This window comes from Aulonocara stuartgranti, assembly GCF_965226115.1.
Source record: "Aulonocara stuartgranti genome assembly, chromosome: 4".
In the NCBI taxonomy this organism is placed as follows: domain Eukaryota; kingdom Metazoa; phylum Chordata; class Actinopteri; order Cichliformes; family Cichlidae; genus Aulonocara; species Aulonocara stuartgranti.
Genome location: NC_138942.1, coordinates 10,409,778 through 10,436,852, shown reverse-complemented (window position 1 = coordinate 10,436,852; position 27,075 = coordinate 10,409,778). Strand labels below are relative to the sequence as shown.

Below are 27,075 nucleotides of genomic sequence, written 5' to 3'. Positions count from 1 at the left end.
TGAAATAACAATTATTCATGGTTTGGCCTGCAGAGGGAAATGACTGACACTTGCTCTCCTTGAGCAATAACACGTTCAATTGAACTGAGTTACGAGCTGTCACATTAACATGTGGCAAGGCAAAGTATCCATGGACACTGAAAGACACTGAGACAGACAGGAAAGCCTCTGAAATCCTAAACTGCATATTCTCACCGGAGGATTACAGCTCATTCCATATATTTTTTAAACTCTTTAAAATGAATTTAAAGCAGTTGGGCTGTTGCTGAAGTTCCAGCTGATGAACTGCTATATTCATATTTTTGCGTTATTTGTATATCTGCATTTACATGAAACCCACATTATGACATTGTGAATGTCTTATTCACTGATAAGCAGATTACATTTGTCCCTTCACACTTCCCCTCAGCTTCTCACCCAGTTGTTCATCTTTACAGCACCATCTTAACTGACATGAATCAAGATGCCATGAATTTACATCAACACAGAAGCCCTTAGCAGTTCTCTCTAGCAATGTGACAGTCAAGGATATTTATAAATGACGAGAAGCACATTCCACACCTTTAGAGCTTTTCGATGTTTACTTAGATGATGGGAAACTACAAAAGGAGAGAGCAAAGGCAGAAGAGGAAGCTCAGACAGGATTTGATCCCTGCTCAGCAGGGACACGCTGGGTTAGCCAAGAGGAGAAAGTTAACAAGCTGACAATTACTAAAAGTGAGCTAAAGATTGCTGACAGCAAAATATTTCCACAATCATAATGTCAAATGATAGTAATTTGAATCTTACTATTTAGTAGAGGGATGACTGAAACGAAAAATTAGAATATATATGTATTGTTTTCTATGCATCTAACGGCACAGTCACTGTCAGACATGTGCTGCTTGACAAACAATATATTTACAATATCACTACTTGTTTCTTAGAACAATTAATGGTTTTGCTGAAGTTTATGTTCAAATTGTCTAAAAAAAAGTAGTGTGTACCAGTAAACAACAAGCTTACCTGATTATTGATGGGTAAATGGTGGGTGCACAATATATAGGACGTTGACTCTGGTGACAAGGATTCACATCCAGGGTCATGCCTTCAGATTAAGCCTAAGAAAACTGCTTACATTATCGAAATGACAGCATGAACTATATGAACAACATTGTTCACCATGTTTAGCAAATTTTTTGGCTGGTTTGCTTGACCTGTGTTGAGTCTTCCCTTCCCCTACTGGTTTATCTGTTACTTATGATCATCCCACAGGTGTATCTGGTCTGATGAACTGCAAACCTATAAATGATGAGCAGGAAGTTGTCTTTGTCTCTCTCTCTCTCTCTGGATTAAATTAGAGCGGACACCAAATCCCACAACAATTCTCAGGTTGTTTTGAGTCATTAATTTTGGTCATTTCTTTTGTTTCTTAACAAATGTGGTGATATTTCCAAGAAATCCTAGACTCTTTCTAGTTATGTTAAATTTCGTTTGTAGTGATACATTCTGGAAGCTTCTGCCACAAAGATAGCCAAAGGAAGTTATTAGAATTCTTCTTGAGGATCATGTGAATGAATTTCACAACAGTCTATCTTACAGGAAAGCCGGGGTTTAACTAAAGTTACAATACATTATCTGGGACTGAATCTGCAGAAAATGTCATGGTAACAGATATTTCTGTCTGGACCAAAAGCTAACCGGTCTGGGGCTTGATGTATGACTGAAGTATGTGCACAAAAAATATGCTTTTAATTCTTCCAGTTTCCTCATGAACTAGGAATATTGAAAAATGAAGAATGTGTGGACCTTGGATGTCTAAGACCATGCCCCCCCCCCCATCATTTTCTTTACCTCTGCCAGCATCCTTCGCTCAAAACTTAGAGAACTGATATCCTCCATTATTTTTTTTTTATCCTTCAGTAGTTTTCGTCTGTCAGGGAAGCAGCCTGTTTTAATTGCAGTAACTGTGCAACAAATTATATAGTTATTTGCAAATAGTATAGGAGTTTCTGCAGGCATTTCCGACTAAAGACAGGAGTGAAAATCACCTTTGGGCACTTGTGTAAAATTTCACAACAGCTGATATTATAAAAATTATTATTATTTTATAAAACTGATGACACAAATAACACACATCTGATTCTAACTAGTGAATCTTCACATAGTTTTATGCATCTTGCTGCAGGTTGAACTGATTTACTCGTTACTAATCAATAATTAATAAAGTTGTGGTGGAAAATGTGATTTTTCAGCACAATACCTTGATCTATGCTGAGTTTATGCGTGATCAGATTATATCCTGAACTTTTCTATAAGGATAAAAGTGCACTCTCTTGGTTCAGGCTGTCTACGCAAAAAAAGTAGTTTGGTAATTAATGATAACCACTGCATGTCTCTGAGCTGCGCTACAATAAAGACAGCTTATTAATAATGCAGAGTTAGACTTGACCATCCCTCAGTCTATAATGCGTAGTTTTCTGTGTTAAATGAGAACCATCTAACTTTCTGTCCTCATCAACCTTTCTGATGATACTGTTCCAGAGTTCCCTGCCTCCCCGAGCCAATTAATGTGGACCAGGAGAATATTTGTAGATGCAGCCTCTTGTACAATTTCAACACTTTTCAGAGAAGCAACTGGAAGTGCTTCTGACTCCTGTGAAATCAATAGAGCTGAGATGCCCTTTTAAGTCTTGATGGTGTATGGCAAGGTTTTTTTGTTTGATCTTTATGATTCTGCGAGAATGGAGAAAGTGGTGAGAAACGTGTGAGGAAATTGGTGGCAGAGAAATGTCTGTTTCATCAGGTCCTGTATGGTTATGCGAGTACCCTCACACAAAATAAATGAGGCCATGTGTGTGTTCTGTTCAGGAAGCACAGTAATGAACACTGAACCATTTTTCTTCTGAGCCTAAATGGTCTGTCACACGCTTAATGTAACAAGACAGACTGTGCAAAACAACTGGCCACTCTACTGAAACTTAGGGGAGTTAATTTCGTCTCACATGTTCTATGTTTTTGACTGTTTCTCAGTTATAAGCTGCTGAGAATGAATGTAAATAGAAGAAACAAAAGAAAACGAGCTATGATTTTCTTTTGAAGGATCTTCAAAAAAGGATGTTCCCAATTTTAAAGGCATTTTTACATATACATGTACTGGCTATTTTACTAGGTACACCTCTTTGCTAATTTGTACAACTGCTTATTAATGCAAATAGCTAATCATCCAATTAAAAGCAGCAACTCAACGTCTTTAGACATGTAGACATCGTCAAAATTACCAACTGAAATTCAAACCAAGAATCAGAATTTGGAAGAAAGGTTCAAGTGACTTTGAACATGGCAGAGTTGTTGATGCCAGATGGGCTGAGTATTTCAGAAAATGATCTACTGGGATTTTTCTCATACAACGATCTCTAGGGTTTACAGAGACTGGTCTGAAAAACAGAAAATATCTAGTAAGCAGCAGTTATCTGGGTGAAAATAACTTGTTGATGCCAAAGGTCAGAGCCTGGCCAGATTACTTTAGGCTGAGAGGATGGCGACAATAAATCAAATAGCCACTTGTTAGAACAATGTTATGAAGATGGGGATCACACCAAAAAACAGGAAACTGAGACTAAAATTTGCACTGGCTCACCAAAACTGGAAAATAAAAGGAAAAATGTTGCCCCGTCTGATTAGTGTCAATTTCTGCTGCAACCTTTGGAAGGAAGGATAACACTCAACACATAACAGCTGATCTGTACCAATATCAAACCAAGTTTTTTGTTTTTATTTGGTATTAAAAAAATAAGTGGTTTAAACGCCACAGCATACCTCAGTGTTGTTGCTGAGCATGTCCATCAGTTCATGATTACCGTGTATTTATCTTCTGATGACTGCTACCAGAAGCATCTTTGTCACAAAGCTCAAATCATCTCAAACCGGTTTCTTTAACATGGCAGTGAGTTCACAGCACTCCAGATCACCAGATCAATACTTGGTTGAGATCTTTTAGGATATGGCAGAACGGATTACTCACATCTAGGGCTGCCACGATTAGTCAACTAGTCACGATTACGTCGACTATCAAAATCGTCGACGACTGATTTAATAGTCGACGCGTCGTTTGAAGCTTTGTAAGATCACAAAAGATGCAGGAATGAGTAGTAGGATTTAAGAGTGTAATAACGGACTGAAACAGAAGATGGCAGCACTGCATGTACAAGGATGCCAGCTGCCGTTAAACCCCGAAGAAGAAGAAGCTGTGTCCCAGAATTCATAGCGCAGCCCAGCTCAGTTTCCAACAATGGCGGCAGCTAGTTAGTTTTAATGTTACTCTTATTATTCTTTCTGGGTCACACAATAAACGTTTAACATATTTTCAGGCGAGAATGTAGCTGTGTAAACCTCAAATATCTGCTCAGTTTATCAAGACACCACATATTTTCAAAAGCGCTCTGACGTTTTCGGAGACGTCTGTTACCCACTAGCTCGATAGCTAGCCGGGGGCTAGGCTCACTAGCGCCGTGAGAGCACCGGACTCCCAGCAAATCGTTTTCAAACTCACCGCCGTCTTTCGCTACTCAGGTTAAACATGATATATAAGTCACTTAGATAACTTAAAAATGTTATTGTTTGGCTTTTTTCAGTATTTTATTTGTTCCTGAGTGAATCGGTTTGGCTGAGATTAAAGTTATAGTTTCTACACAACTGAATAAATGTCAAGCAGACAGCTGATTATCAGAAGTGTGAGATGCTCGAGAATTTACTCCGGTGTCCTGTTATATTTTAGATAGCAAGGAGTTTATTAAACTTCACCGAAACAATCTGCAAATTTCATTAAAATTTAATAAACTATCATCTTGTCTTTATTTTTAGTTAGCACAGACCTTAAACACTTAAAGCTGTAAGCTAATGATAGTTATATAAGAGCAGATGCTGCTGGTGCAATAAGCTGTAGTTTTACGTCCAATGGATGATGATCTGATTAGTCGACTAATCGCAAAAATAATCGGTGACTAGTCGACTATCAAAATAATCGTTTGTGGCAGCCCTACTCACATCATAGATGAGTCCAACCGCAACTGTGTGATGCTATCATGTTACATTACGGTCAGGTACAGGTACAGGTACATTACGGTCCCTGACAGGACCATGATGGAAACCTGACCATAATGGGAAACCTGACTGTAATGACGAGGACGACATGAGTAGTAACGCCCCTAAGCAGTATTCTGGAAAAACTGAGGCACATTCATTTACAGGCTTGCTACACGAGCACTACTTGCGCAATAATATGTAGCACATGTGTGTATTTCTGGCAGAAAGATGTGGCGCTTTGTTCTAAACATTTCGATAGATTAATAAGGTCAGTGAAATGCTGCTGTAGGAGAGAACCACAAAACTCTGGCACTCTGCTTACGAGTCCCACATTAGTGGTCACAGTCCTGCCTGCATAGTCAAGTTGTCTGTTTCTTAACATATCACTTTGGTGATTTAGTTTAATACTCTACTCCAAACATTTTGCGCTGTGAAAGAGACACTCCAAATGCAACAATGGGTACATGTCCTGCCAATAAGTGTCCAACCTGCAGTCATTAATTATTTTTTTAGCTAGTTAGTTTTAAGTGAAATCTTCATGTGCTGAAAGGTAGGAGAGCAATAACAGTTATTAGCGATCAACCTGGTCTTAATGAGCGACTAAGCAAACAGCGCTCTCTGCCCCCAGAGAATATTATTATATTATTAACAGTTTGTCTTAAAGAGTGGATTGTGTTATCTTAACCGCCTGTTTTTGTTTTTAACTCGCCTTCCAAGTTCTGCACATCTCTGATAAATCACTGAGTGAATTTTAAGGCCAAAACTAACTTTTACACACAGGTAAGAGAGCGCAGACTGTCATTAGCATCTCAGTGGATTCCTTCATCACACATTACATTCAAACAGCTCTCCAACCCCTGATTTTAACACATGTAAATGGTATTCCAGGAATCTTTGACAGAAAGTATTATGACTGTTATGAAAACAATGATCTTCTTTGTATTTTGAATTTGAATTTTATTACAAGCTCAAATGAGGGATTTTTGCGTTTCTCATTTCATCTGCTGAGCTTCATTTCACCTGTTAATGATGTGAATAAGAGCCTTCTGCAGACAAGCAAACAGGAATGCACCATGAGGTCGCTTCTGTTTGGTCAGTGTTGTCCCACAATTCCAAAGACAGCTCCCACAAAACCCCAAAGTCCAAACAGCTGACAAGAGTTACACACCCACACACATATGTCAAGTTAACACTGGTCTAATACACTTTCATTTTTGTGGTTGCAAGTAAAAGTAGAGCTTGGAAAGACACCACCCTCTAAGGTACAGGACTGAAAATGACTTATAAAGTAGGAACTGTCCAAAGAACAGCTTTGAAATACATTCATAAAGTCTGGAGAGCAAGTAAAAAAGAAACTAGGTGAAAGTCGCTCCTCTCTATATGCAAAATATAGAGAAATTATGGGTCACTGAAGACTTTTGTACAATTTAAGGTTTTAAGAAACCTTAAAAGAAAAAAGAAAGAATACATCAAAATAATCATTTGCAACCTAACAGAAAAAAATGCTCCTAATCATAACAGAGGTCTGAAGAAGTAATAACCCAGCAAACAATAAGCTAAATGGAAAATTAAGTTTACCAGTCTCAGAAATGACCTCCACATCTGGCTTGGGATCTACGAGGAAGCTTGTATGCAAGAATAATATTTTTCTGTATTTCATTTTCCAGGAAATAGTTTTAGTGGTTTGCAGTATAAAATGTATAAATAGGCAAACTGACTGGAAAGTTTTATTATTTAATAAAACTTATTATTTCAAAACATAACTTTTTGTATTATTGGGTGGGTTACAATGAAAGCTATCAAAATAATGTGAAATTCAATTTAGTTTTTTTATATACATCACCAAATCAGAACAGTGGCTTCAATGCACTTTCTTATAGAAGGTAAAAACCATACAATAATACTGAGAAAATCATCTATAGCGAACGATTCAAGTCAACGTTTAAGAAAGAGAAATGACATATAGTGAAATGTAGATCCCTCCCAAGGGAAGGAGGGGTGACTCCTAGCTGCCAGCTGACCTCTGGCTATTTTGAATGGCTGTATCTGTATTTCTTAATCTTTAAATTCAGGTGTTTTTCAGTCCTATTTGCCACAGATAAAAACATTCAACAAGTTCTGCAGTCTGCCTTTGTAAACATTTGTAAAAATAAATACATAAATAAGTAAATACAACAAAAAATAGAGTGGTGGTTCTAAGGAGATCAGTGAATTTGAGTACCATAATAGGGAGTCATGATTACAAGTCACTTTGTCTTCCCTTTTTAGCTAGTCTACAATCAACTGTAAGCAGCGTTACTGCAAAGTGGAAGTGTTTAGGAACCACAGCAACTCATTGGCAGACCATGTACAGTGTGTGGGTGTAACCAACGGCACATCTTTCACGTTAGAAAAATCACACGGCACACCACCAAACAAAAAGCATAATTTTTCCCTGCATATCTGGTATAGTGGAACTGGTTCAGCTTGTCCCCAGTATACCCTTTTTTCTTTTCTTCTGACCACTACTCATGCTAGGGCCTTCATCTGGGTCGGAATTTTCTCCAGGACCCAGGTCAGATTGACTACTTTTTCTTTTCAAATACTAATCTATTGCCTGTTGCATCTCACAGCGTGTAATTTCTTCTTCATCTTCTTCTGTTTTACTGGCAGTTGGTAACCCATTTAATTAGAGCAGGTAGTTGTACTGCCCTCCAGTGGAAGAGAAAGTAATCATTCTGCCCGTTACTCACGCCAATTGCTTAGAGTACTAATCAGGTGGAAGCAGATAATCTTCCACGGCACACCTGATCATTTCTTGCAGCACACAGTGATTGGGAAACACTGGTGTAACGTATACGTGGCTCAGTACTCTTGCCCAAATAGAGAACATTTGTAATGGAAAGTCAAGCAATAGCTTTCAAAATCCTTTACTTTAAATTAGCAATGGAGAGCCACATGACTAATGTGGGTAAAATATGTTCATTTACAACTTCTCAAATATTAATGATGGTTTATTTTCGCTTTTCATTTCAAACATGTCTGACACTTAAATTTTTTTCATCAAAATTTAATATTTTTTGAGTGAATCATTTGATTTCTAAGCAAACAGTGAAAATGGCTGTGAAATGTCCTAACGCCAAGAATGACATCATAAAATGTATTTTTAAAATAATTTTCACCAAAGTGCAAAATCCCAAACTAATTCATGACTATAAGAATTGAGCTACTTATTAAAGCAACTGATTATTATTATTATATATATTTTTATTATAAAAAAATCAAATGAGGTATGATCTATTCAATAAAACTGTCCAATATATTAATATATATTTAAATTAAACTGCAATGACTTATTAATATTCACTTGGATAGGCTAGAGTGGGCAGCTTGCTCTTGAATAAAGGGGATACCACAAGCTGTGGCATTTTCAGTTTGTCTCATTGTCTACTCTGAATTTGAGTGCTTTTATTATTACTGTGGATTTATAAACACTACTCTTAAAATTTTATTTTATGGATATTTAATTACATCTCACCTCAGTTTTTTTTATTATTGCAAATTAGTTTGCTTGTTGAATTAATCATTGCAGGTATTAAACACGCAGATGTTTTGTATTGTATTTATTGCTTAACGAACAAAAGTCAGTTTAAACTTGTGCAGAGTTTATTTTGTTTAACGTCCTGGCTAAAGCCGGAGATACGATGACTCAGTACAACCTGTGATCGCTTGCAAAATTTTGCTAGATGTTGTGAACGTCTGGTGTAACATTTTGATTAGTTGGGACCAGATTGTTTTATTGTTTATGATAATTACAAATTAATTATAATGTATTGTTTACTATAATTAAAAAAAACAGCTGTTTTTGACACACAGTGATAAACAAATATGCCAGTTGATACGTTGTGTTACTGGAGAGCGCTCTGTTCTTTTCAAGGAAAATGCATACAGCCTATATAAATGCATTATCTTCTTTGCCTTTGGAGAGAAATGACACAATTAAATGAAATTTGATGTGCTGCCAAAAACCTAAACATTGTGACACATAATCACCGAGGGCCAGTCTTACACAATGAACATCCCTCAGTAACTCAGTAAAATCCAGTTGAATAATAGTTGTTTTAGCCTTAAACAGTACCTTGGACACAAAGTTTCAATTAATTAAGTTGTTATCTCGTGTATATGAACTGTCAGTTTGCCACAAGTGTGCAACATTTTAGCTTTGTAATTTTTCTACAAGTGCTTTATATCACTGAGAGACCTCGGTTTATTTATGTGTAAATTTGGAGTGACTCAGTGACTCAGAAGCAGAACTTCTAGTATGGCAGTTTGCGTACTAATGATGTGAACAGTTACTGTTGTGTATCATTAAGCTGTATTAAATGCCATATTTAGACAATGGGAGGTTGCTGTAGTAAGCAATGGACTAGCAGAGGGTCAGAAGCGTCATTGTTTTGTATTGAAATTCAGATGTTTGGTTCTTCTGTAATTGTATTGTTGTTGTTGCTGTGTGGATGCTCGTTATTGTAAGGTCTGTGTATGAATATACTATGTGCGACTGGCTCAGTTGCATTATGTCTACACTGTGTTGTGTGCAAGTGTTTTCATAAATTAGCCACCAGTTTCAGCAATGAAAAGATGCAATCCTCTGGGCCTTTCTGAAAGTTTACTGGGTGCTTGCTGAAGTGTTTTGCCATCTTATCACCTCATGCTGTTTAACTGCTTCCAAGATTTTGCTCCTTTGTTTGTGAATGCATTGTTTCTAAATCAATTTGATTTGCAAAACACATAACAATAAAGACTCCATGTCCATAAAGAAACTGGTTAGAAAGTTCGACCCCACTGTTTCAAAATTAAGTTCCTTATTGTGCATGCAAACACAATTAAGTCACAATATAAGGTTCATAACAAATGAAAGCAAAAATAAGATCAATCTCAAAAAGTGGTAAAGTCTTTAGTAACGTGAAAATATTGTTAAAAATTAAAGTTTTACTATTTTAACATTGCTGGGGGTTTCTGTGTTACCTTTTATGTCTTTCTGTGATAAGTTTTTTAATATTAGCCTCTGGTTCACTAGATTGGGATGAAAAGGATTTTCAGTTCTCTTTGCATCAGTAGGAATCTGCTTTTGTGATAATTCCATTGTATTAGAAGTCTTTAGGCCATCATTGTGTGCGCGCGCGCGTGTGTGTGTGTGTGTGTAGGTGTGTGTATGTGTGTGTATGTGTGTGTGTTGGCGGTTCTCTTATGTTTGCATCAGTACAATTTGTTCATACAGTATTCAAGAAAAACACATGTATTATAAATATGGAGTTCCAACATATTCTATGTGGAATCCACAGATGATGAATATTTTCATCAAAAATCATTTTTGGTAAGGGCTATATTTTTTTATTTTGCAACTTTATACACAACTTTAATTTTAGGAAGGGAAAAAAATCTGGTGTGAAATGATGACCTAATAGTAAATTGGATGTACTGTAAAAAATAAAAAATAAAAATGTTGGTGTAGTAGTAATAGTAGTTGTAGTAGCATTAAAATTACAAGTTAATTCCAGAGATGTGAAAATTTCAAGTTAAAAGATGTTAACATGAGTTATTTTAAGAATTAGCTGCCAATCAATCAATCTTACAGCTTTTAGCAGCTCAAATTCAAGTTAAACAAGAGATTTTATTGTCCAAAACTTTAGCATGCAGATTTTCTGAATGTGCTTTAATCTTGCTGCTAAAAGCCAAAAAATGTCTCAAACTGCATGTCTGAAGACATCTGAGAAAACATGAACTGAGCCGTGATGGACAGATACTCATATACATGATAATTTGCTGCAGTCCGTGGTGTTCATTCCTGCAGTGCAGCCTGAGAACAGACTTCCTCCCTGTTTTGCAAGCAATGGCATGCACAGTGCTGATGCCATAGTAGGTACGTTTTTGGGAAGATGAGCTTCAACAGTGTGATGTGATGTGAGACAACAACCATCAAGCTGTTTTGGGGAAACACTTGCAGACTTCACGCTTTCATGGCAATTAGTGTGCTTTTGGTTTTGAGGATACTTTTTACTTTCTGCTATATAATCAATTTGTTTCTTAGAGTTTAAGATTTGGAAATGCTCTGTGGGTTAAAAACAAGTCAGAAAGGTGTCGTGTCAGACTTATAAAAGGCCATGCAGATGGGAATCTAGTGAACACAACACACCTGTAGGCAGAGATGAGCCCTGGGCTTGTTGCGCTTGTGGGTCCTTTCACCTGCCAATGCAAGAACATTCTGTGCTCTGGTGCAGCCTGTTTGAAAGGAGCTGCGGGCTGCCTTTGTCAACTGTGGTGTTGACTGTGATGTGTGTGTATGTGTGTGAACTGCATCAGTCTACATCAGCCTCATGGCGCTGTCTGCTCAGCACCATGGAGCTGTGACAGCTAACATGTGCATGGCTGAAAAAACACAACATTACACCTTGTAAAAAAGTAGAGCCAGTGTATGTCCTTAGAAGCTGTGTTTGTAATACCCAACATGTGTATGTGTTTGTGTGTGTTGTAGTCCCATCAACTAAGCTCATTCAAATACATTTTAGCTTATTTAACAGAGAGTAAATGATAAGTGCTTTAATTACGCAATTTTGCTTTCCAGAAATCCACTTTAATGGACCTGGAAGAGCTCCCGTATCATAAACCAAGTCATAAAGACAAAATGAAAGATGTGCGATATTTAGCCATATCGATGACAACAATGTAAACGTGCTTATCTTAGTGAAAGAACAATTAGTTTTCAGTGTTTGCTTCGTTTTTCTCACCTGTACCAATCTAATCCTCTGTCATAGTTTCTGTCGAAAAAGTGCGGCTCTGTTCCAAGTGCGCGCACATCTGGATGTATCCGGATGAACTCCAACACCGCCCTGGTTCCTCCTTTCTTTACACCGACTATTAGCGCGTTGGGCAGCTTCTTGTTCCCATATTTTTGCGCAACACTCATGTTTTTCAACTTCGCGTCAGTCCAGTGACTGTCAGAAGAGGGGGCTTTACTTTGTTCGCGGAGATCGCTTGCTCCTCGCTGGGCAGCAGACTCATCCAGTGTGGACCTGGCTTTCAGCAAAGCGCAGTGGTCCAATTTTCCAAGAAGTTTCTTCCCTCCTGCGTTCTTGCCTGGCGGACACCGTTTCCCCTCGTAGCCCTGATTTGTCATGATTGTGCCGCGACAAAAAATGATATTATAGCATAAATAGGTGCAAGACAGTGACACGGTGAATATGAAGGCGAATCTGGCGCTGAATCTGTTCGCAGATGAAAGGAACCTATGTGCCATGTCTCCATGGGTTCAAAGTCCTGCATGATTTTCCATGGAGCTTGCCTCCTCTGTTGGTCTGCGGTCGGAGTCCGGTAGTAATGTGGGTTCCAAAGTCAGACAGGCTGGCATATGAGGATAGGGGTGGTTTCTTGGAGGCATCAGCTGCGCACAAGTCGTGTTATTTCTTTTCATAGGCTGCTCAGCCGAATATGATCACAGCAGAGAGAGAAAAAAATGGGTCACTCCTTTAAACAACTTGTTCTTAAGTAGTTTGAAGAGAGTCATTTGGATCAATTACTGATGGCACTGTCTCGAAACGTATACCGAAGGAATTCGACGCCCATCATTACCCTCCTTCTCTTTTTCTCTTGTGTCAATTGTGTGAGAGAAGAAAAAGTCCAAGGCGTCCTCGGTGTCTCTGAAACTCTTTGTAGCGCGAGCGTTCTGCTTGCCTTCGTGGGGATTGTGATGCCTCTCCCTTTCATAATGAAGTTGTGAAGATATATGCACTTAGACTACCAGGTATAAATATTTAATCAACCCTCTGACGTCATGCACAAGATCATAATTCTATATACGTTTATCTTTTAAAGGAACATCCCAAATATTTCAGGCAGGGGAACATTTCAACGTGGGTTTCATTATAAGTGCGTGCAAAAGGTAAACTGTGGTTGAGCCTATTGAAACTTGAGCCCATGATGACGTGTAGCTTCATAATATCTTGCAAATCTGCCCTAAAAGTTTGACACTAAGCAACTTGCGAAAAATATTTTATATAATATGTGGAACATTTAGGCGAGGAAAAAAGAGTTAGAGGAAATTAAAAAGTGATGAAGATGGGTGGGAAAGACTTGTTGCAGCCATGGTGACTCACAAAGTTAATTTCATGAAATTATTTTGTGTGCTGCTTAAATCTGGGTTATATTTTTGTGCTCTTTCTTTTCACCACCCCATCCTAGGCAGCACACACCACATACTGTGTGGATAGGGTTGCCAACTCCCTGAAAAATAAATAAGGGACACCTCGTGGCCAGGGCCGGGCGACCCAGTTGTCTTCACCCTTCCCAGTGTGGTGAATTTTCTAGCTCTTTTTTTGTGTGTGAAATTATTTTTTTAACCATTTGACTTGAATTTGATTTAAGTAGATGTGTATTCTTTGTGATATGAACACATGTGAAACAAATGATCATTTAGCCATTTATTTTTAGCTCAAAATGACAACATTAACACGATAAAACAGGTCTCCTTCTTAAACAGAAGCCTGTCATGCTTAACTTTTGAGAATATAAGTAAATCTTTCTTTAAAAGAACTCTGTCCTGCTTAACTTAAAATAATAGAAAACAATAGAAAGAAAAACATTCTTGTAACAGTGCACATTTAGTGCATTTAGTACAATTGGCTTCAGTTGAGGTATTATTTCAGCTTTTCTAATGCTAATCAGCTGCTCCTGTTTGTAAACCCACTTGCTCCCATGATTACGCATCTTAACTCATCATCATTATTCATCTATGTATTACTTTTATGTATTAGTCATCTATTTGTTGTAATCATCTATTCTTGCAGTTGTTTATTACACAAAATAAATTATATTATCACACTTCTGGCCACATAGCGCTGATATTCACTGCACATGCCCATATTAACTTTTTCCAGCCAGGTGTTTTCCTTTTCCCATTCTTCCCTTTCTCTGAGGGGAACAAACATTGCTGCTCTAATGCTGGGCTTACACTGTGCAGTTTTAGGCCCATTTTGAGCCGATTTTTTGAGTGATCGGACCGATTTTGGCCTTCATCGTGCATCGTGTAGTATACGTGGGGTAACGAGAAGTGATTAACACCTCACGACCAGCTCCCGATCATCAATCGCTCGTGAGGGTCTCACCACAGCCGCTCACACTGCTCGCGCGCAAACACGTAAACGTTGGTGTAAAAGATGGAGCAGCACGGCTGTGCAGCGTGTGATCTGGACACAAGCGATGGAGGCACAACTTGTAGAACTTTGGAAAGCTCATCCGAGCCTTTTCGATGTGGCATCACAAAATTATCACGACCACAACAACCGTGAAAACAGTTGGATTTACACTGCTGCTCAGTCACAGCTGCCCGATCAATGTTTTTCATTAGCAATTTAGCAAAGTTGATGGTGGTGGTGTGTGTGTCTGTGTGAGTGTAAGACGGAGAGAGAGAGCGCGACAGATTTTCTGTTATAACCTTCATTTTTATGGAGGCACAGTGTGAGCACTCAGGTCGCATCAGAGCATCGGGCGGTATAGTGTGAGACCTGCATCGTGACCTACCAACTGCGAGTCAATCGTGCAGTTTGAGCAGGAGCTGAATAACGTGACTGAAAAAAATTGCACAGTGTCTGCCCAGCTTTAGGTGTACTGTCGTCCGAGACTTGCACCGCAGTGTCTGCGTTTGTTTCCCTGTTGGCCATGCTTCTTGTTGTGGTCATTTGTTGTCTTCCGGTATTTTCTCCGTAAGCGACCTTTCCTCGACCAATGAGATGAGTGGTAATCTGAATTGTCATACTCGTAAGTGTGCTGTCAGCTCATTGGTCACAAAGCAGGAGAGGGGCTGGGAATTATGTTTTCAAACAAAGCGTTAATTCCATTAAAAGTTATAGACTACTTTTGATTCTCACTGTATTACGGGACAAAGTGCGTCCCTTATTAGCTCAATACGGGACGTGTACTTTTGTTTCGAAATACGGGACGATTCCGTATTTTAAGGGACGGTTGGCAACCCTATGTGTGGAATAATGCAGCCATAGCCCCCTTCCATTTGCCAGATCTGGATGACAAACAAGCTGTAGCAATTTTCTTGTTACCCAAAAATGAACCAAATAAACCGAAACTTAATCTATTCTGGGCCCGAATTAATGTGTATGGTGGCTCAGATCTCTTAGAGCCAGCACTTTGACTTTAAAGCTGTTCTCAGCTGCTTCTAAAGCCATAAAGTAAATTTCCTGTTGTGCGTTACAAATTTAACTTCTACTTTAAGCAAAATGACTAATCAAGGTTGAGTGGAATTCTCTACATGTCGAGTGTTTTTTGTACGCACACCTGAACATTAGATCACGTTTCCTCAGTGTCGCTACAATAAAAAACTGGATGTGGGGTGGAATGCAAAGATATTTGTCTCTTTCAGTGTCATGGTCAAAGTTTGTTTAAATATGTAGGAGTGGATAGATTTCTAAAGCAAAAATATCAATGTAATATATTACTATTCTGTTTGCGTCTCCAGCCTTGTGCAGATGCATCCCTGCCTTTTTCATGAAGTTTGGGATCCATTTGTAGCAGCTGTGTGTTGTATCGGTGTCCTCTGAAGCACAGTCTAAGCAACAGAAAGGGTGTGAAATGGTTGGAAGGGGAGATATTCAGAGCTGAGTTATGTAGCAACATAGAGCTGCTGCTTCAAGGCACAGAGTCTACAAAAGAGTGAAGCACGAAAGTGAAAAAGTTAGTTTTATAAAGGATTTTAATGATAAAAGTGTACTCAAACCGTAATACATAAAACTAAATAGCAGCTAGGTGCATGGAGGTGAAGGTGAAATTCCTCATAAACAGAATGAGGCAGAAGCTTAATATTGAGTATATGCATTTTCTAACTCTTAAACTGCACACAGAACTAAAAGGTCACATTTAGTATCTATATGTGCATATAGTATATTTTCCCTTACTTAATCATTAACTTGCTGCTTTAATTTAAAATAAATATGTAAATAGGGATCATGTTGCACAGAAAAACAGCCAGTTTTTATTAATTAAAACACAAAGTGGTTGAATATACCTCCTGCTCACATTGCTTACAGCTAATAGATTTAGTCAATGTGGGATTGCCATTGGGTTTATATTGTTTGTTGCTACCTTTGACCTATGCAGAAAAAAGGCTATGTGTATTTATGATTAGCATTGTTAAACTGATGTTTTCGTCTGATTAATGGTGTATAAATGTATTAATCAACCAGTATGGCTTGATTGGGTGTGTGTGAATATATGGACACGGTCTTTGTACGGTACCTTTTTAAATACACGTATCAGCAGTAAGTGAGAGAGTGTGTTGGAATTATATTTGTTCTTTGGAGCTTTTCTTCCAGTGCACCTGTTGCCCATTCAGAGATTTTTGCAGAGATTTTGAACAACTTGCTTATTAATTAATTCAGAAAACATCCACATACATTTTGGAAATATTGACACACAGCAGACTCAGTGCTGTTTTATAAACAGACTGCATTCAGGGCTCCTTGGGGTTTTCCACCATGCTGCTTTGCTGTGTTTTTGGAAACAAACAAGTGGCAAGTTTTTACTTCTACTGCAGCTGAACAGTTTTAATGAAATAATCTGTCAGCCCCCCTGTGCTGCTTACCAGACAGAATCAGTTCACCTGAAGCTGATGTTGGATGGTGTCCAGGGATGTAACCAGCTCCAAAACATTTGCAACTCAGAAATGCATTTGCTTTTGCCTTTTTTCCACATTTGTCTTTCTGATTTCAGCTCAAATACGGAAAAATAGTTAATGTTGTTCTTGGAAAACAGGCAGTAAGATAGAAGTTTAAATTTTTTTCCCCCTGTAAATTCCTAACTCCTGACACATACCTGAATGTTTGACCGGACCAGTCTTTCATGTTTGTCTTCACCAAACATATGCATCACTTCTATAGAGACACTAATAACTAAAGAACAAAATTGACAGACTGAGTCAAAAACAGTTCAGTTACTGTCACTCAAAAATAAAACATGAAAGAATGGCTCTAGTATGCAAGGACATTCATACTTGTAGCTGCTTTGAATGTGTACTTGGAATTAAAATTCAAGAGCAAAAGGAGGAAAAAATTTAAATATATTCATGCTTCAATTTTGAAACACTATTGACTTTTTACTCAATGCAGGTAAAGCTTCAACTTCACTCCACAAACGCAAATAAATACACACCTTCTTTAGGAAACCTCCTTCTCACACTTACACAGACATAAGGTATTAAAAGGATCTTTATATAACACTTGAGCTCCTGTTTATCTCCGACAGTGGAGTATAAACTGATATAATAGAGTTTTCCAATAATGCTCATGATATATAACCATACACAGATCCATAACAGGAAATAAAAACAGACACAAACACATTTATTTACAGGGCTATGTAAAACAACACAACACTTTAGGAATCATGATGGTTATTTTTTTGTTTTCTGATCACATAACTGCAATCCCATTGAGTAATGAAGCAGAATATTATAAAGCTGTTGCCTGATATGTGCTCGTATCCCACAGATTGCTTCTAAATACAAGTTTCTACAATATCTGATACTTTGTTACACAGATTTCAGAAAATGACATTTGCAGGGCAGCATGCTGACTTTCATGCTGTGCCTAGTTTTGCTCATACTGATCCTGCAGCAGAGCAAAAGTAACACACTATTTCCCTGTTGAATTAATCTGAGTTGACCACTTGCCACTATGGCCCAATTAACCTCAAATAGTATCTCTTTGCTGCTATACCATTTCTGCTAAACTGCCAGCTGGATCCTGGGTGAAACTTCTGTTTCAAACAGAGAATACTATTCCAGGGGATTCAAATAATCTTCTTTTTTAAAAGTTGATATAAACCACTGAGAATAAGCAACCTTGCCAAGAGCACCCTGTGGTAATGAAACACCTTCCCTTTCTTCTTTCCATCATTCTATAATGCCAGGGATATCAGGATATCTCACTTCTTCATTTAGTTTCTTGCTTTTCAGAGATTATAGGATCAGAAGTATCTGTGTGATATCAGGACTTGACAGCATTAAGTTATTCCACCCACTCTATGTGAAAACCTGACATTATGTGGCAAATTATGTGGCTTCCTGTAGACTGCAGGTTTGTAGATAAACTGAAAAAACAAAACAAAACAGTGGTGTAAGGACAATAGCTGTTGTTCCCTTAGGGGTGGGGGTGACAATGACAGTGATGATGGATTTCAGACCTCAGGTTATACAGCAAAATATGCCATGTTTATTTCTGGTTAACTCTCACCCAGCAGTCCCCACTCCAGATCAAGAGTCTTTACTTAATATCTTCACAAAAAAAAAAAAAAAGAAAAAGAAAAGTTTGTGACTCCATGGTGTAGTGGTTAACACATTCTCCTTATACATAAAAAATCTCCTGTTTGAGAGTGGGAGGAGACAGATCCAGACTCAGGGGGCCACAAGCTAGCGCACTTCTCGGGCTAGTCCCAATCTCAGAGAAATAGGAAGGTTGCATCAGGAAGGGTATCCAGTGTAAAAAAAATTCAAACATACTGATCCATCTACTGTAGTTACCCCTTGGGGAAATAAGGGAGCAGCCAAAAGTATTAAGAGAAGATATTTTGACAAATAAAGAAGAGTTTGCAGAACCCGAGCAGTTACAGCAATGTCTTGTGTCACTTCGACTGCGCTAATGTTTCAAACATTAAAAACAAAGATGCATTTCTCTCTGTCTTCTTTTTTTCCCTCTCACTGAATCCATAACATGTTATTATATAACTACCGAACAACCCTCATCATAATGTTCTGGCAGTGATGCAAGTGCGAGCTGCTGTAAATCATTGGTGTGATAAGACTGGAAGAAGCGACAGTTTGCTTCTTCCTTCTATTTTAGCTAAGACCTTTCTTTTTCTGCCGCCTGCACAATTTAACTAAGGCATTTCTACCCCAATTAGCCTTTTCTACCACCATTATGGTGCCATCAAAATTCATTTAAAGATGCTTAATAAATTTAGTGGCACTCTATGGGGTTTTTTTGTGGTCCTTTCGGAGGATTGTATATGTAGTTTAATTATCTACATGTTGGTGTTTTAAGGTCAGAGAATTACGCTTGAATTACCAACTGGTGGTCATTTAATGGTCTATTGAATGTATTAATAGTTTTATATTCATTACTTAATTAACAAATGTGCTGGAGCTCTTTCTGTGCTGGGCAAAAAGGGAGGTGTGTGTGTATGTGTGTGTGTGATTAACAACATAAAATTTCCTGACTGACTTGAACCTCTAAAGATATGTAATTAAATTGTGTCACTTCTACTAGACTGCTGGGTGTACAAGTGCAGACCATGTTATCTCGTGCATGAGTCTGAGCACTATACACATGCACTGCCTAATAAACATATTGTATTAAAATGCAGAGGGTAGAAGAAGCTATGTGTTTTGTTTAATAATTAGGGGGGAAAGTCTTCTTTTTTTCTCCAATAGCCACCCAAAAGCTTTTGCAATAAAGACGCCTTGACTATGAAACCTGTTATGTGCTGAACTTCTGGAAGCAAAATCATCACTTTTCAGCTTTCTCATAATTGAGTTTTGGTAACTTGTTTTTAAACGTGTATTCCTTGTATCTGCAGTTCAAACCAGTTTCTATTGCCACTATAACCATGATTATAACAACTCCTGTTTTTTTTCCCTAAAAGTTCTTCTTCCTCTGAATTTGCCATGGATTTATCAAGAAAAGACAACAAGAACAAAAGCCAAGCATCGACTAAAGGCCGTTGAACAGCAGGTTACCTCTCTCTTTGTCAGCTGCGGTGTCTGTTAATTGCTGCTGACATTTTGCCCACGTTGTTTAAATCCAAACTATTCTGATGCACCGCTTTCTTTTGTTTCTTCCCGAACGGGGGACATAGTTTAGAAATGCCACCTTCTCTGCTGTCTGCTGAGAATCTCAATATTTGACAAAATCTTCTAATTATCACACCGTTTGTTTTGACAGTACTCAGCAATTTTCCTAGATGCAGCAAACATTTTTGATCCTCTTGCATGCAGAGTGAAGTTAACACCCACAGATTTTACCCCCTAGCAGGTGAAAAAGACTTAACTGTCGAGAGGAATCCTGAAATTCCAATTAGTTACAAATTTAGCAACAAAAAAAAAAAAAGAAAAATCAGATTTCTTTTATCTTTAACACTGCAGAAATCTGATACACATTTATTTGATAAAGTAAGAGACACTGATTCTAAGCAGTCGATGCTCTTTTTAATTGCACTGGGGAATAGTTTCCAACACTGACTTTTTTTAGAAATGGAAATCTTGCCATCGCTTCTTTTCTTAACCATTTGTCAGTTCATAAAGTTGTTTGGGTTATGGAGAAGCTACTCAGTCATGCTTTTGATCAAGTGTATCTGCATCATTTTCTAGCACCGACCACTCCAGTTTGATGTAGCAGCTGTCTGACGGACAGCTGCCTCCAAAGAAGGACATCGGTGTGGTTAAATATGAAGCAGTCGCTTTGCTGCAAGCACTTCTGAACACAGTTGCTTATTGATTTAGACAGACCACATGGCTGATGGATTTTGTGCACTTTATTTGTGTCTCAATGACAGAGACAAAGGGTAGCTTTGCTGAATGATTGATCACTGTGCAGAGGAGGCTACACTCCTGTTTCTGTTACCTAAATGCGACAAGAGTCAATTGATGGCTGTGAAGAGGATTTCGATGTCCTTTCAGTATCTCTCAGATTTGTATTCTCTGATTGCATCACAGCCTCTTTATTCTGGATGACCAGCATCCTGTGAAAAAACACACAAATGGGGAGTACCTAATCCCCTCTGTTATTCTGGGGCTCAGCAATTCTGAATCCAGACAAAATGAGAACTGTCTTTCACTGGGCCGTTGTATCACAGAACAGAATCAAACTGGGGGAACAGTGAGAAAGTCCGATAATGACACAGACCACCACGAGTCTTTCTGTGAAAATTAACTGGCTGCTATTGCTTGGTTAAGAGAAGTTTTTGTTGCACAACTTTACTATCCAGTAAAGTCATTGTACCTTTTTTTTTTTTTTTAAATTAAAACATTGGTTCTGCAAAGTTAAGAATGAATGCTTTAGATGTTATTTCTTAAGACCCTACATTTCGGTTTTAGCTGTTCCACCTGAGGAGAGAATTAACAATGACAAATATTGGTTGGGAAGTCCAGCAGAATTTCATGTCCAGCGGAGATGAGAATGTTTAATTGGCTCATATTGTGCTCCGAGCAAAACTGTAGATTGTTTAATTTACACACACGCTGAAATGGCTGCATGATTAGAATATTATATGAAGCGTTTCTACATTTCCCACTCAAACAGTCTCTACATGAACATGAAGAGCAAAAATTAGGAATATGATCACATGCTACATGCATATTTAACAGCAAAAAACCCACACATACACACATACAGATGGATAGATCAGTTGATATGTAGGCCTGAACCCCCTCAGTGAGATCATTAACAAGACTGGCTACAGATACCGACTACTACAGGATGAAGCAATTTTCAGCCACCTCTGCTACATGGATGACATCAAGCTGTATGCCAAGAGTAAACAAGACTCTGAATCACTGATCCAAGCCACCAGGATCTACAGCAAGGACACTGGAATGTCATTCCTGTTCGAGAAGTGTAGTCAGACGGTAACAACGAGAGGGAAGGTAGTCAGAGCTGAGGGGATCCATCTACCAGAAGGCAACATTGCAGACATCAAGAACAGCTTCAAGTATCTGGGAATCCCTTAGGCAAATGGGAACCATGAGGCCACTAGGAAAGCTGCAACCACCAATAACCTGCAAAGGGTCAGGCAAGTCCTGAGAAGTCAGATGAACAGTAAGAACAAGATCCAGGCTGTTAACACCTACGCCCTGCCCGTGATCAGGTACCCTGTTGGGATAATAAGTTGGCTAAAGGAGGAGATAGAAGCCACTGACATCAAGATGAGGAAGCTCCTGGCCATGCATGGAGGGTTTCACCCCAAATCCAGCACCCTGAGACTGTGGTACTGACACTCACTAGTCCCCGCCCTCTTTCCTTCTGTTTAGTATACAGTCCAGGATGAGACAACGAACATCCATGATGAAGCACAGGCAGAAGCTGGACCAGGCGTGGATGAAGACACGGAGGCTGGGCCTGGCGAGGCTGAAGACACGGAGGCTGGGCCAGACGAGGCTGAAGGCTCTGATGGAGCTGGACCAGGCGAAGCACAGGCTGAAGCCGGACCAGACGAGGACGAAGACTCGGATGAAGCTGGACCAGACGAGGACGAAGACTCGGATGAAGCTGGACCAGACGAGGACGAGGCGGCCGCAGGTGGCGGCTGGACAGGCTCCTCGGGCCCTCCAGCTGACGCGGCGTGAGGCTGAACGGGCCCCTCGGGCACTCCAGCTGACGCGGCGTGAGGCTGAACGGGCCCCTCGGACCCTCCAGCAGAGACAGGAGGCTGAACGGGCCCCTCGGACCCTCCAGCAGAGACAGGAGGCTGAACGGGCCCCTCGGACCCTCCAGCGGAGACACGAGACGAAGGCTGGACGGGCCCCTTGGACCCTCCAGCAGAAGCCATCACAAAGCCAGCAGGCATGGAGTCCACTGGCAGACATGAAGGAAATGGGTGCTGTGCTGAGCACTGGCCCTGCTCAGACAGCACTGACACGGGGCACTTCCCAGGTGGCTGCTTAAACTCCAGGGGTCCAGCATCAGCTGAGGACTGGGACCTAGCCTCTGGGGAAGCCCTGGAGCGGCAAACAGTGCCAATGGCGGCTGACCCATGAAAAGCACCTTGAGTAGGACTTAGGCTACGTTCACACTGCAGGCGAAAGCGCATCAAATCCGATTTTTTTGACCCTATGCGACCCATATCCGATCATGCTATGACAGTGTGAACGGCGCAAATCCGATATTTTCAAATCCGATCTGGGTCACTTTCGTATGTGGTACTGAATCCGATACATATCCGATGTATTAGAAAGCGACTGCTGTTTGAACGGTCAAGTCGCATTAAATCCGCCTTTTACCGACACAAGACTGAAGCCAATTATCAGCGCCAGAGAAGCGCCCGAGAAGACATCGCGAACGCTTCCTGGCCATCCAGTGTAGATGTCAGTGAAACTGTTGGGAAGACAACGTAAACATTTTATTTGTACTGTATAATCTGCAGATTCTGACAGAAATCTGCAGCTATCCTTTGAAGCACCGCTCCTCTCTTAAACAGCAATAAGGATCATTATTAGGTTATTTACATTATTATGTAAATAACAAAATAACTTAAAGCAAAAATTGGGAAACGTGAAGTCCGAAGTCTTTATATTAAGGGCCATCAGTCAAACAATACTGTTGCTCTGGGTCTAAACAGAGCGCGTTGTGTGTGACGACATCTTTTGCGCATGCGGGCCGCTTTGAGCGTTCACACTAGAGCGCGTTTGCTGTCGCATTTTATTTGTAGTGTGAACGAGCAGACAAAAAAAAAAAATCGGATTTGATCAAAAAATCGGAATTGAGCATTAAGACCTGCAGTGTGAACGTAGCCTTAGGCTTTCTCCCTGCATGGAGTGAACGAGTGGAACCGGTAATGCTGGAGCCAGAGCTACTGGGGCCTGCGCTACAGGCGGCACTGGAGCTACTGGGGCCTGCGCTACAGGCGGCACTGGAGCTACTGGGGCCTGCGCTACAGGCGGCACTGGAGCTACTGGGGCCTGCGCTACAGGCGGCACTGGAGCTACTGGGGCCTGCGCTACAGGCGGCACTGGAGCTACTGGGGCCTGCGCTACAGGCGGCACTGGAGCTACTGGGGCCTGCGCTACAGGCGGCACTGGAGCTACTGGGGCCTGCGCTACAGGCGGCACTGGAGCTACTGGGGCCTGCGCTACAGGCGGCACTGGAGACTGAGCTGAGGGTGGCTGCGGGGGAGCTAACTGAGCTGAGGGTGGCTGCGGGGGAGCTAACTGGGCTGAGGGTGGCTGCGGGGGAGCTAACTGGGCTGAGGGTGGCTGCGGGGGAGCTAACTGGGCTGAGGGTGGCTGCGGGGGAGCTAACTGGGCTGAGGGTGGCTGCGGGGGAGCTAACTGGGCTGAGGGTGGCTGCGGGGGAGCTAACTGGGCTGAGGGTGGCTGCTGAGCAGGCGACACTGGGAGCTGAGCTGCTGGAGACACAGGTGACACTGGTGTACTGGGGTGAAGGCAACGAGGATGCAGTCCCTCTCTTAAGGGAGGATGGAATGATTTAGTGATAAAGCTTGATGGGAACAGATGCTGATGCTGAGAATACCAGGCAGCGAGGGCTTCCAGGAGGGTAGCTGACTCTACCTTGCCTGGACCGCCCATGCCAAACAGTTCGAAGCAAATCCTGGCTCTCAGAGCTGTTATTAATTGTTTTAATCCGTTAACCCTTTAAGACCTACCATAGAACCAAGTCCGCCAGAGCTTATATTATATTTTTACATGCTGTGGAGCCATTTTTGGGAGCATTTCAAGTTGCTATACATCAATACAACCATTATAGCCCAGATTTTAATAATATGTATGCATTAAGTGCATAGTAATTACATAAATTGCAAAAAAGTGCAATAAACTACAAAAAAAATTGAAAATCGTTTGACATATATTTGTAGTTAGAGAAATTTAAGAGTCTTATCCCTCAAAACTCTAAATACAAAAAAGTTGCACAAAATAGTTTCCCACCACAGGAAAATTATTTTGAGTGTCTTCATAGTTTTATTTTTGAAATACACCAATTTTTATACACTGCAGGAAAAACGAAAATAAATATTATACTGCAAATTTGCGAAAAAAAAAGCAGCATATGCATCAAAATAAACTATTTCCAGCAGTGCAATATGAGTCCTAAGCATCCCAGAAACGACACAGAAAGTCATAAAGTCAAAGATAACTTTTAAAAAGAGCAGTATAGGCCCTGAGGCCCTGATCGCAAAAAAGACTACATTTCCGCGAAAATGACGTCACTTCCGGTTTCGGGCAGGTAATGGCGGAAATGCAAAAGTTCGCGCTGACGTCTATTCCAACGTAGGAAGTGTTTTGAACAGCTGATCAGATCGGTAAAGCGTGTTTCTGGAATATTATGTTTTTGTTCCTGCAAGCGCTTTTTATGCAGTTTTTGCAAAGCTTTATGTGGAAGGAAACCGTGACCTAGGACAAGCTGATGGCATCAGATGTAAGTACAACTCCTCCGGTTTCATATGCAAAAAAATTTTTTGCGCTAGCTTACGTGGTTGCAGTGCTACTGGGATTTAAAAATAGTTACGCATAACAGAGCGTTCCCGCTCCGATCGGCTCTAAAGGGTTAATGTCCAAAAAACCAGCTGTGCAGAGGGTGGAAGACAAAAAGTTGTCGAAAAAGACCACCTGAAGGAGTCTCTTGGGGGTGTCCTCAGCGTGGATTACCTCCCGGCAGTAATTCCACAACTGCGCGAGATACTGAGACCGTGAGTCCGCAGGATCCATTTGATGGTTGCGTCGTTCTGTCATGGTTGGCTGTGTGGCAGGCGGGCAAGCAGGAGTGGTGGATCCAAAATGCAGGACTCAGACACAGAAATTCAACTTAAAGCGCAGCTTTAATGCTGGAAAACCTCTTACTAACTAAACTCACCAAAAGACAAACAAAAACGCTGGTGGACTAAAACACTGAACTGGAAACAAAACACTGGCAACACGGAGGCAAAACACACACAGCTTGTTGAGGGTACAACGCAACACTGACTCAGAGAAACACAGGGACTAAATACACTGGGAAGTAACGAGGAGAATGAGACACAGAAGGAGAGCACAGCTGGGGGAAATTAGAACTGACGAGACAAGCAAAGCAGGACACATTCACATAAGACACGGACCTTCAAAGTAAAACAGGAAGGATCACACAGAGACGCGAACTTGACACAGTGGAGACAGCAACTAAGAAACACAGAGACATAAACCATAAGGCAGAGGACTCTAAGAACCGAGAGACACAGAGGGGAAATCAAACATGCAGACACAGACTTACACAGAACAGAGGGGACATAGAGAAACATGAAGGGCAAGGGATCGAAACTAGAAACTCACACCAAGTACAATAATACAAAAATCACAAAGAACTAAAACGCTGGGTCAGGAGACCCAGGACCCTGACACATGAGTAGATTAGAAAGATGGCCACAACCTACCGTGTGCTCAGTGAATACCTCAGGCAGCAGAGACCCAAGAAAGCGGAGCAAGAGGAGGAACCGTTATGGAAGGACAGGCCCCTGTGTGGTATGTACCACTGGCAGATAGAGGAGGTGGCTGACATCCAGAAATTCTACTAGTAGTTGGACAAAGATGGACTGAAAGCACATGTGCATGACTATCAAGAATTTTTGCAGGGCTTTCATCATTAAATGTGGTAAAAACTCTCTGACTTCAATGTCCTTGCTGACCTTTTTGATTTTCCTGTAATAAGCAGACTGTTACATGACAGTAATAACACTTGGGGGAATATTCCTCCAACTCTAAACTTCTCCCTCTCTGCTGAAAGACTGAGCAGACTATTTTTTTTAATCATTCACTCATTATTATTTTCATTCCCCATCCTCAGTCACGGAAGCCCTTTCCATATTGCTGCCCATTCCTCAAGTTTGTGTTTTGCTAAAACCTTTTACATGTTTAATGTTTTCTTTCTTGCTATGGCCCACAAGCTATTTTTCAAACCTTCAATTTGGCCATAAGAAAGAAAATTGCTACTTTTTAATGGCATGAAAGAAACCCATACTTTGTAGAAACTCAAAGGGGTTTGGCTACGTTGCAGAGAAGTTGTTTGATATGTAGGCCTGTGAAGAGCAGAGATGAGATAATTCCTAAATTGGTGATTGACCAGAAACAATTTGAAAACCCTTCCATCTAAAAAAAACAGAAGAGGAAAAAAAAACATAAAGTTGGTCTTGTGGTCCCTTTTTTTCCTTCAGCCTTATTTGAGGTCCACTTTGTCAGCTGATGTTTTCTGTAGATGGTGGATCATTGCTGTTTTT

The 27,075-nt window shown here is 40.2% G+C and overlaps 1 protein-coding gene across 1 annotated transcript in view; it reads right to left on the bottom strand.

Moving 5' to 3' along the window:
• Window positions 1-12,526, bottom strand: part of hs3st2 (heparan sulfate (glucosamine) 3-O-sulfotransferase 2) — a 32,394-nt gene extending 19,868 nt beyond the window's left edge. The window contains exon 1 of the mRNA XM_082529456.1: window positions 11,829-12,526. Coding sequence (XP_082385582.1) covers window positions 11,829-12,337 — 509 coding nt within the window. The 5' untranslated portion in view covers window positions 12,338-12,526. The remainder of the gene's footprint in view (window positions 1-11,828) is intronic.
• Window positions 12,527-27,075: the final 14,549 nt, after the last annotated feature.